Source organism: Danio rerio, chromosome 4, assembly GCF_052040795.2.
Source record: "Danio rerio strain M-AB ecotype USA chromosome 4, GRCz13ab, whole genome shotgun sequence".
In the NCBI taxonomy this organism is placed as follows: Eukaryota; Metazoa; Chordata; class Actinopteri; order Cypriniformes; family Danionidae; genus Danio; species Danio rerio.
In genome coordinates, this window is record NC_141024.2 from 33,597,082 (window position 1) to 33,609,785 (window position 12,704).

Below are 12,704 nucleotides of genomic sequence, written 5' to 3' on the forward strand. Positions count from 1 at the left end.
TTTTTACAAACTTTTAACAAAAGCTGTCCTCTTTCCCATGGCTGGTGCAATTTCTAGCCAAGAATTATTGGTCATCTGGTGATCTCTATGATCATGGATCATAAGGATGTCTGTGCAGGCGTACGTTTCAGGCAAAGTGTAACCCAGCTCACTGACTAGGTCACTAAAACAAATTATAAATAGTTTATTTTAAATTATAACATTTTATTTTAGGATTGTGAGGAGAAATATTAAATAGTTCATTTATATTTTATACATAGTGTTTAAATAATAATAAATAGAGAATAAAGTAAGTTTTGACTTGGTGGAGGTCGGAGGTTAGCTCCGCCCCCTTGCGTGTGTGTGAGAGCTGCCGGTGACGGAGAGTCACTTTGATTAATCAGCGCGAGCAGATTGAACAACATTAGACACTGTGAAACAGAAGTTTAGATAATCCAAACGATCTAAAAATCATATTGTTTCGGTGATTGACTGAGAAAAGCCCAAAAGTTTCTGGTTTTAAGGATAGGAAGCTGACAACAAGTGATAGAAACGAGAGAAGTGCGAGCGGAGCATATTAATGCGATCGAGAGAATAGAAAACTTATATTTGATCGAAACACATTCTTCTTTATTCTCCCTGTTCATCTTTATCTTTCCTTGGTGAGTAAGAGATCATTATTATTAGCTGTTAATTGGTTTTGACATGTTTTTGTAGCTGTTTAGAATAGAAAGCAAGCATGATTTATTTAAAAATGTTTATCTGGAGTTTATTTTATTACCACATAATTGTAAATATTGTTTATGCACTTCGAAAATGTGCATTGGTTGAATTTGCTTTTATTTGACTTTATTTCTCATTGAAAATGTATTGCATGTGACGCTAGCTTTGCTAGCCGTGTACATTGACTTAAATGTATTCAGTGAGAACATGTGACTGACTAGCATGTATGTTATCTATGCTGAAATGAGTGACACAGACAATGTGTTTTATTTAAACATGTTTATTGAGTTATTAATCCTTGTTTCTCTTTTGGCTTTGTGTTTTATCAAGGCCGGGTTTTTTTGTGTGTGTGCGTGTGTTCCCCTTTCGTTTCTGCTACAATATCCCGATCTGTCCCTGCCGTGGATGCTTTCTCGGCGGTCCGGACATGGCGAGCCGCTCTTTTGAAAGATCGTGCCTGGAAGTAAATTAATCTGTTGCTCATTGAACTGGTAGGACAAAACATTCTTGCACTTTCACTGCGCTCATATTTTTGTTTTTATTCAATTTTGGATTTTTTTTCTCTATCTGGACTGATTTTTTGGATTTTTCACATCGAACTGGAGCTAAAAGAACTTTTGAGTGTTGAACATTGAACTTGGACTCTGAATTACTACTTTTATTCAATCTTTTCCTTCGTTTTTTTTATTTTTCTTCCTCATTGTATATGATTTGTGAAACTGAATTTTTCTGAAGTGAGATTATCATCTGAAGTGTGGTGATTTCATTATATCTTTTATTGTTTTATTCTAGTAGTCACTAAACTGAACTGTTTTGACATTTATTTATTTGTTTTATTTTGTTTTCCTCATCCAACTTGCTTAAACAATATACTTACCTCAGTTATTCAAATTTATCTTTGAGTCTGACTTATTTATCTATCTAAACTGGTTGTTATTTCTATACACTCTTGCGAGCGAATTAAAATCTTCTGACATCTGGTCCTAATAAGAAAATAGCAAATACTGTAAAAATAACACAATAGAAAACGCATCAATAACACATAGATAAGGGTTACAGAAAAGTTGGCGAGCCAGCCAGGAGTGTAAATAGCTAAATTTCAACCGTTTTAATTATCATTTATTGCACTTTAGCATTTAAAATAAATAGAAATGGAAATTGTCAAGCGTGAAAATATTGAGATTCAGAATTCTGTTATTGTCAGTGGCTTAACACTCTCTGCTCTAGATGAAGAGTTAGAAGATTATCTGAAAAGATATGGATCAGTCAAACGTAGCTTGCTTATTGATAATCCAGAATCAGAATATCATCATAATACAATTGTGGAGTTCGACTGTGATACTGCAATGAGTAATTTGGAGCCCTCTCTCCCTATGGATATCCAAAGTACACAGGATTCAAATTCTGTCTTTCATGTTCGCAGCCTAGGGAGCGTGTATGCCTCTGCAGCCAGCAGCAGTCTAACTGAAGGTTACTTGGAGAGTCTGGTAGCCATTGCCCAAGCCAGCGGAAAGCCTCTGCAGGATGTTCTACAAATGGAGCTGCAAAAGATGAATGCTTTGAAGCTTCCAGCATCTGACTCCCCTAGACCTGATACACCTGTGCAAATGATTCCAGAACCTGAAAACCCTGTCAAGGAAAGCACACCAGATAAGTCACCCTACTATTCTATAAGCAACAATGCTAGTACTGCAGACACCATATCCTTGAATCTACCTACAAGTGCTCTGAATCCCCCTGGCATTCAACGAGTAGTCTTAGAACATGTTGTGAAAACCAGTGATGCCGTTTCTTCTTCAAATGCTGCTTACCGTCTCAAAGCCTTCTCAGGAAGAAGCCCAAGACAGAACACTGAACCAGATTTTGAAACTTGGAGGGCCAGCATTGACTTTCTGATTAATGACCAGTCCCTTTCTGATTCGCACAAAACCCGAAAAATTCTTGACAGTCTGCTGCCCCCAGCCTCAGATGTTGTCCGGCATGTTGGTCCAGATGTTTCACCAACCAAATGCCTTGAACTTTTAGAATCTGTGTATGGCTCAGTGGAGGATGCTGATGAGCTGCTAGTGAAGTTTATAAGCACTCTGCAGAACCAGGGAGAAAAACCGTCAGCCTACCTGCATCGTCTTCATGTAATGTTAAGCGCTACAATCCGACGAGGTGGTGTTACAGAGGCTGAACGCAAAGGCTATCTTCTCAAACAATTCTGTCGTGGCTGCTGGGACAACAATTTGATTTCAGATCTGCAGCTGGAGCGAAGAAAAGCCGCACCCCCCTCTTTTGCTGAACTCATCGTACTCATCCGTACTGCAGAAGACAAACTGTTGTTAAAAGAAGAAAGAATGAAAAAACATCTTGGAATAAATAAGCATGTTTCTGTTCCAGTCAAGTTCCGAACAGCCACTCACCAACAGTCTGTCTATTATGCTGATGCAATTGATGAGCCCAGAGTTGAGAACAATCATGAGAGTCTGAGGCAGAAGTCAGCTAAGCCTAAAAGTAAATCTGATCAGTCTGAATTGGATGCACTAAAGAAAGAAGTCGCAAAGCTGCAGGCCAAGATTTCTTCAATGATGGCTGACCCTATCAGAGAAAATAAAAAGAAAGCTTCCTCTGATGCCAATGAATTTAATCAACTGAAGAAACAAGTTGCTGAACTACAGGCTCATCTTGTACCAGTAGTGCAAGGGAGATGTTTTGAGAAATCTCCAGCTTCTAAAAATTTCCCTGTGAGACACAGACCCAATGTAATGGGACCAGAGATGCATAAAGAGGAAAGACCCACCTGGAACTCTACCAATAGACCTCGTCCTGGTTACTGCTTTCAGTGTGGAGAAGATGGTCATCTAGCAGTCCACTGCAAAAATGCTCCAAACCCCCAAAGAGTTGAAGAAAAGCGCCGTGAGCTGAGGGACAGACAAGCTGCATGGGATCTACAGAATTCTTTAAACTGAGATCAGTCTCAGTTGTGGGGCGAACAGAGACTGGAGGAAACAAACAATGCCCAAAGAAACACAGCTACAAGCAAAATGTTAACAGCACTTCTAAATTACCTGCAAGATTGGTTGGAACAAGATGCACTGCAAGTATTCAAATTGAGGGAAAAGTAGTCAGCTGTCTTCTAGATACCGGATCGCAGGTGACCACAATTCCAATGTCCTATTATAAAAAGCATCTATCCAGACACCCCATGAAGTCAGTGGAGCACCTACTCGAAGTTGAAGGAGCCAATGGCCAGTCTGTACCCTACCTGGGTTATGTGGAGCTCAATTTAAAGTTTCCCAAAGAATTTCTTGGTGTAGAAGTTGAAATCCCGACCCTGGCTTTGATAGTTCCTGATCTAACAACTGTACCTCAAATACTTATTGGCACAAACTCACTGGACGTGCTGTACACCAATTATACTGAAGGAGAAACATCTGCCTGCAAGTCAAACTTTTATGGCTATCAAGCGGTCATAAATGTACTGGAGAAGAGGAACCAACAAGCTTCCATTGAAACTGTGGGATCTGTAAGGTTAAAAGGAAAACAAGAGATAATACCAGCAGGATGCGTTGTAGTGTTGGAGGGAGTCATGCAGTTAAAAAATCCTCTGTTTAAGAAATTGGTGTCAGTGGAGTCACCTATGTCATCTCACTTACCTGGTGGTCTTTTAGTGGCAAACAGTCTCCACACTTTACCTGCAAGACAACGTGTTGCACAGTTGTCAATTCTGGTGAAAAATGAAACCCAAACTGACCTGATCATTCCATCAAGGGCTATTATTGCTGAAGCTCATGCTGTAGAACGAATCGTAGAGAGAGAAATTTCTAAGAAAAGTGCTGAAAATGAGAAGATGGAGTTAAACGAACAGAAGATCCCAATTGATTTTGGAAACTCCCCACTTTCACCTGAGTGGAAGAAGAGAATAACCTCTGTGTTGAACTCCATGCCTGATGTCTTTGCTTTAAATGATTTGGATTACGGACACACAGATAAAGTAAAACACAGAATAAAGCTTAATGATGAAACACCATTCAAGCATCGAGCTCGTCCAATTCATCCCCAAGATGTGGATGCAGTCAGGAAGCATCTCCAAGAACTGTTGGAGGCAGGTATCATCAGGGAGTCAGAATCTCCATTTTCGTCTCCCATAGTCATTGTACGGAAGAAAAACAACTCTGTGCGCCTGTGTATTGACTTCCGCAAGTTAAACTCCCAGACCATAAAGGATGCGTACGCCCTTCCTAACCTGGAAGAAGCTTTTTCAGTCCTAACTGGATCAAGATGGTTTTCAGTCCTTGATTTAAAGTCAGGCTATTATCAGATTGAGATGGAAGAGGCTGATAAGCAAAAAACCGCCTTTGTGTGCCCACTAGGTTTTTGGGAATTTAACCGGATGCCACAGGGAATCACAAACGCACCAAGCACATTCCAACGGCTCATGGAACGTTGTATGGGAGATTTGAACCGGAAGGAAGTTCTTGTGTTCATCGACGACCTCATTGTTTTCTCAGAAACTTTGGAGGAACATGAGACGAGATTAATGCAAGTGCTTAAAAGACTTAAGGAGTTTGGATTAAAGCTTTCACCAGAAAAGTGCAAGTTTTGTCAAACCTCTGTTAAATACTTGGGCCACATTGTTTCTCAACATGGAGTGGAAACTGATCCATCTAAAGTAGAAGCCCTAAAAACCTGGCCAAGACCGAATAATCTAAAGGAGTTAAGATCTTTCCTTGGATTTTCAGGGTACTACAGAAGATTTGTGCAAGATTACTCTAAAATAGTAAAACCACTCAATGATCTTACTGCAGGATATCCACCACTGCAGAAGCATTGTAACAAAAAGAGAGATGAGACCAAACAGTACTTTAATCCAAAGGAACAGTTTGAAGAAAGGTGGACTCTGGAATGTCAGCAAGCGTTTGACACTGTCATTGAAAAACTTACATCTGCTCCAGTCTTAGGATTCGCTGATCCAAAGTTGCCATATGTGTTGCACACAGATGCCAGTACCACCGGCCTTGGTGCAGCCCTATATCAAGAGCAAGATGGGCAGAAAAGAGTCATTGCCTTTGCAAGCAGAGGTCTTACCAAGAGTGAGGCGAAATATCCAGCTCATAAGTTAGAGTTCCTGGCGCTGAAGTGGGCAGTCACTGCTAAATTCAATGATTATCTGTATGGAGCTGACTTCACAGTGGTGACAGACAGTAATCCGCTGACATACGTTTTAACCTCTGCCAAACTGGATGCAACCAGCTACAGGTGGTTGTCGAGTCTGTCAACTTTTAACTTTAAAATTCAGTACAGAGCTGGAAACAGGAATCAGGATGCGGATGGTTTATCCAGACGTCCACAAGAAGCAATGCCTGATGATCTAGAAACAACAAAAGAGAGAGAGAGAATCCGACAGTTTGCTTATCATCACCTCACAGATGCGTCAAGTGCAGTTGTTTCATCAGAAGCAATAAAAGCCATCTGTGAACGTCATGAAGTTTGCCAGTCAAACAGTCACACTGATTCCTTGTACCAACCAGTGACCCTTGTAGAATCTCTTGCTGTTGGTGAAAATGTCTTACCTCAATCATTCCAGCAGGAAGAAACTTGTCGATCTGGTGAGATATTCCTTCTGTCAGAGCAAGATTTAAGGGAAAGACAGAGAGCAGATCCAGAAATTGGAATCATTATCAAACACCTAGAACATGAGGAAAAGCCTTGTCTTAAAACCATACCTTCTCATTTAGCCCTGTGGTTAAGAGAATGGAATCGCCTGGTGATGAAAAATGGAGTGCTTTTCAGGAAAAGGAACGAGCAAGGAAGTGAGTCATATCAGTTGGCATTACCTGTTAATCTTCGTGATGTAGTTATGAAGGAACTGCATGATGAGATGGGACACTTAGGCATTGAACGAACCCTTGATCTAGTTCGATCCAGATTCTTCTGGCCTAAAATGTCTTTGACCATAGAGCAGAAAGTGAAAACCTGTGAACGATGTATTCGACGAAAAACTCCTCCTGAGAAAGCCGCTCCATTAGTTAACATCAAAACCAGCAGGCCATTGGAGTTAGTTTGTATGGATTTCCTGTCAATTGAGCCTGACCAAAGTAACATTAAGGACATACTGGTCATAACCGACCATTTCACAAAGTATGCTGTGGCTGTGCCGACGAGAAATCAGAAGGCCCAGACGGTGGCCAAGACTCTGTGGGACAACTTTCTGGTGCATTATGGCTTTCCAGAAAAACTCCATAGTGACCAAGGTCCAGATTTCGAGTCTCGAACGATAAAAGAGTTGTGTAGAGTTGCAGGAATTTCCAAAACAAGAACTACTCCTTACCATCCAAGAGGTAATCCGGTAGAGCGGTTTAACCGGACTCTCCTTCAAATGCTGGGAACTTTGAATACAAAGGAGAAGTCAAACTGGAAGGATTTCGTAAAACCTCTCGTCCATGCATACAATTGCACAAGGAATGATGTGACTGGATTTTCACCATATGAACTTATGTTTGGAAGACAACCCAGATTACCGATTGACTTGGCTTTTGGTTTACCGGTCAGCAGTCAACCTGAATCCCATTCAAAATATGTGCAATCTCTAAAAAATCGTTTGGAAGAGAGCTACATGGTTGCTACTAAAAATGCTTCAAAAGTGGCTGCACGTAACAAGACAAGGTATGACCAACGTGTTGTTTCCTCAACTTTGAATGTGGGTGACCGCGTTCTTGTGAGAAATGTCCGTTTGAGAGGAAAACACAAGCTAGCAGATAAATGGGAATCTGATGTGTATGTTGTAGTCAAGAAGGCTGTTGAGTTGCCCGTCTATACAGTGAAGCCTGAAGGGAAGGATGGACCTCTTCGAACTTTACATCGAGATCTGTTATTGCCTTGTGGATTTCTACTGATGGACAAACCCAAAGAACCACTTGATAAGGAAGTGCCTGTGAAACCCAGAACCAGAGCCAGTTCTGCCAAAGAACTTGAGAAATGTGAATCTCAAAGTGAACATTCAGAAGATGACGATCTAAGTGAGAGCTATGCTCCTGAAAGGACTTTGGAAATTGAAACAAGAATTGTGTCAAATACAAATCCTGTTGCTTGTATCAGAAATCGGCAAACAAAGAACTTACCAAGTGTGGAAACTGCGATAGAGCCAAGCACAGAATGTCCTATCCAGCATGAACCCATTAATGACAACTTACCTGAACCTGTGGAAAGAAATATACCATACTTACCTGAAGCTGAAGATCAAGATCTCCTATGTGAATCTGAAAGAGAAAATGTAGAGGAATTAATTAACCACCAATCTACAGAGAATGAAATAAATTATATTTCTTCACAAAAGGACCATACCCCTTGCCAGAGTCCTCTGATAGATCAAGATGAAATGCCTCAACCTGAAAAAACTCAAAGACGCAGTCAAAGATCCCATGAACCCCCCAAAAGACTTCAATATCCTCAGTTGGGAAATCCTCTCAGTATGGTGATCCAGTCCTTGCTATCAGGCCTGAGCACAGCGTTTACCAACTCCCTGGAAGAAAACCTGGAACAGTTTAATAGTGTGCCCACCATTGTGACTGTTCAACCCCAGATGCAGAGGGACCTGCATGCATTCAGGAGGGGAGAGTGTAACCCAGCTCACTGACTAGGTCACTAAAACAAATTATAAATAGTTTATTTTAAATTATAACATTTTATTTTAGGATTGTGAGGAGAAATATTAAATAGTTCATTTATATTTTATACATAGTGTTTAAATAATAATAAATAGAGAATAAAGTAAGTTTTGACTTGGTGGAGGTCGGAGGTTAGCTCCGCCCCCTTGCGTGTGTGTGAGAGCTGCCGGTGACGGAGAGTCACTTTGATTAATCAGCGCGAGCAGATTGAACAACATTAGACACTGTGAAACAGAAGTTTAGATAATCCAAACGATCTAAAAATCATATTGTTTCGGTGATTGACTGAGAAAAGCCCAAAAGTTTCTGGTTTTAAGGATAGGAAGCTGACAACAAGTGATAGAAACGAGAGAAGTGCGAGCGGAGCATATTAATGCGATCGAGAGAATAGAAAACTTATATTTGATCGAAACACATTCTTCTTTATTCTCCCTGTTCATCTTTATCTTTCCTTGGTGAGTAAGAGATCATTATTATTAGCTGTTAATTGGTTTTGACATGTTTTTGTAGCTGTTTAGAATAGAAAGCAAGCATGATTTATTTAAAAATGTTTATCTGGAGTTTATTTTATTACCACATAATTGTAAATATTGTTTATGCACTTCGAAAATGTGCATTGGTTGAATTTGCTTTTATTTGACTTTATTTCTCATTGAAAATGTATTGCATGTGACGCTAGCTTTGCTAGCCGTGTACATTGACTTAAATGTATTCAGTGAGAACATGTGACTGACTAGCATGTATGTTATCTATGCTGAAATGAGTGACACAGACAATGTGTTTTATTTAAACATGTTTATTGAGTTATTAATCCTTGTTTCTCTTTTGGCTTTGTGTTTTATCAAGGCCGGGTTTTTTTGTGTGTGTGCGTGTGTTCCCCTTTCGTTTCTGCTACAATATCCCGATCTGTCCCTGCCGTGGATGCTTTCTCGGCGGTCCGGACATGGCGAGCCGCTCTTTTGAAAGATCGTGCCTGGAAGTAAATTAATCTGTTGCTCATTGAACTGGTAGGACAAAACATTCTTGCACTTTCACTGCGCTCATATTTTTGTTTTTATTCAATTTTGGATTTTTTTTCTCTATCTGGACTGATTTTTTGGATTTTTCACATCGAACTGGAGCTAAAAGAACTTTTGAGTGTTGAACATTGAACTTGGACTCTGAATTACTACTTTTATTCAATCTTTTCCTTCGTTTTTTTTATTTTTCTTCCTCATTGTATATGATTTGTGAAACTGAATTTTTCTGAAGTGAGATTATCATCTGAAGTGTGGTGATTTCATTATATCTTTTATTGTTTTATTCTAGTAGTCACTAAACTGAACTGTTTTGACATTTATTTATTTGTTTTATTTTGTTTTCCTCATCCAACTTGCTTAAACAATATACTTACCTCAGTTATTCAAATTTATCTTTGAGTCTGACTTATTTATCTATCTAAACTGGTTGTTATTTCTATACACTCTTGCGAGCGAATTAAAATCTTCTGACATCTGGTCCTAATAAGAAAATAGCAAATACTGTAAAAATAACACAATAGAAAACGCATCAATAACACATAGATAAGGGTTACAGAAAAGTTGGCGAGCCAGCCAGGAGTGTAAATAGCTAAATTTCAACCGTTTTAATTATCATTTATTGCACTTTAGCATTTAAAATAAATAGAAATGGAAATTGTCAAGCGTGAAAATATTGAGATTCAGAATTCTGTTATTGTCAGTGGCTTAACACTCTCTGCTCTAGATGAAGAGTTAGAAGATTATCTGAAAAGATATGGATCAGTCAAACGTAGCTTGCTTATTGATAATCCAGAATCAGAATATCATCATAATACAATTGTGGAGTTCGACTGTGATACTGCAATGAGTAATTTGGAGCCCTCTCTCCCTATGGATATCCAAAGTACACAGGATTCAAATTCTGTCTTTCATGTTCGCAGCCTAGGGAGCGTGTATGCCTCTGCAGCCAGCAGCAGTCTAACTGAAGGTTACTTGGAGAGTCTGGTAGCCATTGCCCAAGCCAGCGGAAAGCCTCTGCAGGATGTTCTACAAATGGAGCTGCAAAAGATGAATGCTTTGAAGCTTCCAGCATCTGACTCCCCTAGACCTGATACACCTGTGCAAATGATTCCAGAACCTGAAAACCCTGTCAAGGAAAGCACACCAGATAAGTCACCCTACTATTCTATAAGCAACAATGCTAGTACTGCAGACACCATATCCTTGAATCTACCTACAAGTGCTCTGAATCCCCCTGGCATTCAACGAGTAGTCTTAGAACATGTTGTGAAAACCAGTGATGCCGTTTCTTCTTCAAATGCTGCTTACCGTCTCAAAGCCTTCTCAGGAAGAAGCCCAAGACAGAACACTGAACCAGATTTTGAAACTTGGAGGGCCAGCATTGACTTTCTGATTAATGACCAGTCCCTTTCTGATTCGCACAAAACCCGAAAAATTCTTGACAGTCTGCTGCCCCCAGCCTCAGATGTTGTCCGGCATGTTGGTCCAGATGTTTCACCAACCAAATGCCTTGAACTTTTAGAATCTGTGTATGGCTCAGTGGAGGATGCTGATGAGCTGCTAGTGAAGTTTATAAGCACTCTGCAGAACCAGGGAGAAAAACCGTCAGCCTACCTGCATCGTCTTCATGTAATGTTAAGCGCTACAATCCGACGAGGTGGTGTTACAGAGGCTGAACGCAAAGGCTATCTTCTCAAACAATTCTGTCGTGGCTGCTGGGACAACAATTTGATTTCAGATCTGCAGCTGGAGCGAAGAAAAGCCGCACCCCCCTCTTTTGCTGAACTCATCGTACTCATCCGTACTGCAGAAGACAAACTGTTGTTAAAAGAAGAAAGAATGAAAAAACATCTTGGAATAAATAAGCATGTTTCTGTTCCAGTCAAGTTCCGAACAGCCACTCACCAACAGTCTGTCTATTATGCTGATGCAATTGATGAGCCCAGAGTTGAGAACAATCATGAGAGTCTGAGGCAGAAGTCAGCTAAGCCTAAAAGTAAATCTGATCAGTCTGAATTGGATGCACTAAAGAAAGAAGTCGCAAAGCTGCAGGCCAAGATTTCTTCAATGATGGCTGACCCTATCAGAGAAAATAAAAAGAAAGCTTCCTCTGATGCCAATGAATTTAATCAACTGAAGAAACAAGTTGCTGAACTACAGGCTCATCTTGTACCAGTAGTGCAAGGGAGATGTTTTGAGAAATCTCCAGCTTCTAAAAATTTCCCTGTGAGACACAGACCCAATGTAATGGGACCAGAGATGCATAAAGAGGAAAGACCCACCTGGAACTCTACCAATAGACCTCGTCCTGGTTACTGCTTTCAGTGTGGAGAAGATGGTCATCTAGCAGTCCACTGCAAAAATGCTCCAAACCCCCAAAGAGTTGAAGAAAAGCGCCGTGAGCTGAGGGACAGACAAGCTGCATGGGATCTACAGAATTCTTTAAACTGAGATCAGTCTCAGTTGTGGGGCGAACAGAGACTGGAGGAAACAAACAATGCCCAAAGAAACACAGCTACAAGCAAAATGTTAACAGCACTTCTAAATTACCTGCAAGATTGGTTGGAACAAGATGCACTGCAAGTATTCAAATTGAGGGAAAAGTAGTCAGCTGTCTTCTAGATACCGGATCGCAGGTGACCACAATTCCAATGTCCTATTATAAAAAGCATCTATCCAGACACCCCATGAAGTCAGTGGAGCACCTACTCGAAGTTGAAGGAGCCAATGGCCAGTCTGTACCCTACCTGGGTTATGTGGAGCTCAATTTAAAGTTTCCCAAAGAATTTCTTGGTGTAGAAGTTGAAATCCCGACCCTGGCTTTGATAGTTCCTGATCTAACAACTGTACCTCAAATACTTATTGGCACAAACTCACTGGACGTGCTGTACACCAATTATACTGAAGGAGAAACATCTGCCTGCAAGTCAAACTTTTATGGCTATCAAGCGGTCATAAATGTACTGGAGAAGAGGAACCAACAAGCTTCCATTGAAACTGTGGGATCTGTAAGGTTAAAAGGAAAACAAGAGATAATACCAGCAGGATGCGTTGTAGTGTTGGAGGGAGTCATGCAGTTAAAAAATCCTCTGTTTAAGAAATTGGTGTCAGTGGAGTCACCTATGTCATCTCACTTACCTGGTGGTCTTTTAGTGGCAAACAGTCTCCACACTTTACCTGCAAGACAACGTGTTGCACAGTTGTCAATTCTGGTGAAAAATGAAACCCAAACTGACCTGATCATTCCATCAAGGGCTATTATTGCTGAAGCTCATGCTGTAGAACGAATCGTAGAGAGAGAAATTTCTAAGAAAAGTGCTGAAAATGAGAA

At 40.3% G+C, this 12,704-nt stretch overlaps 1 protein-coding gene and 1 long non-coding RNA gene across 2 annotated transcripts; both read left to right on the plus strand.

The window, feature by feature from the left end:
• Window positions 1-368: 368 nt before the first annotated feature.
• Window positions 369-4,493, plus strand: LOC110438084 (uncharacterized). The gene is given in 2 exon segments (NR_200098.1): window positions 369-641; window positions 1,033-4,493. It is a non-coding gene; the product is annotated as an uncharacterized LOC110438084 (long non-coding RNA).
• A 4,043-nt stretch (window positions 4,494-8,536) lies between these two features.
• LOC148680268 (uncharacterized) lies at window positions 8,537-11,951 on the plus strand. Its single transcript, XM_088650019.1, has 2 exons — window positions 8,537-8,809; window positions 9,201-11,951. Exon 2 carries the CDS (start codon window positions 10,022-10,024, stop codon window positions 11,822-11,824), a length of 1,803 nt encoding a protein of 600 aa, XP_088506145.1. The 5' UTR covers window positions 8,537-8,809; window positions 9,201-10,021; the 3' UTR covers window positions 11,825-11,951.
• The last annotated feature ends 753 nt before the right edge of the window (window positions 11,952-12,704 follow it).

Coding starts and splice junctions, on each gene's coding strand:
- LOC148680268 (XM_088650019.1), top strand. CDS start 10,022: ATGGAAATTGTCAAGCGTGAAAATATTGAGATTCAGAATTCTGTTATT.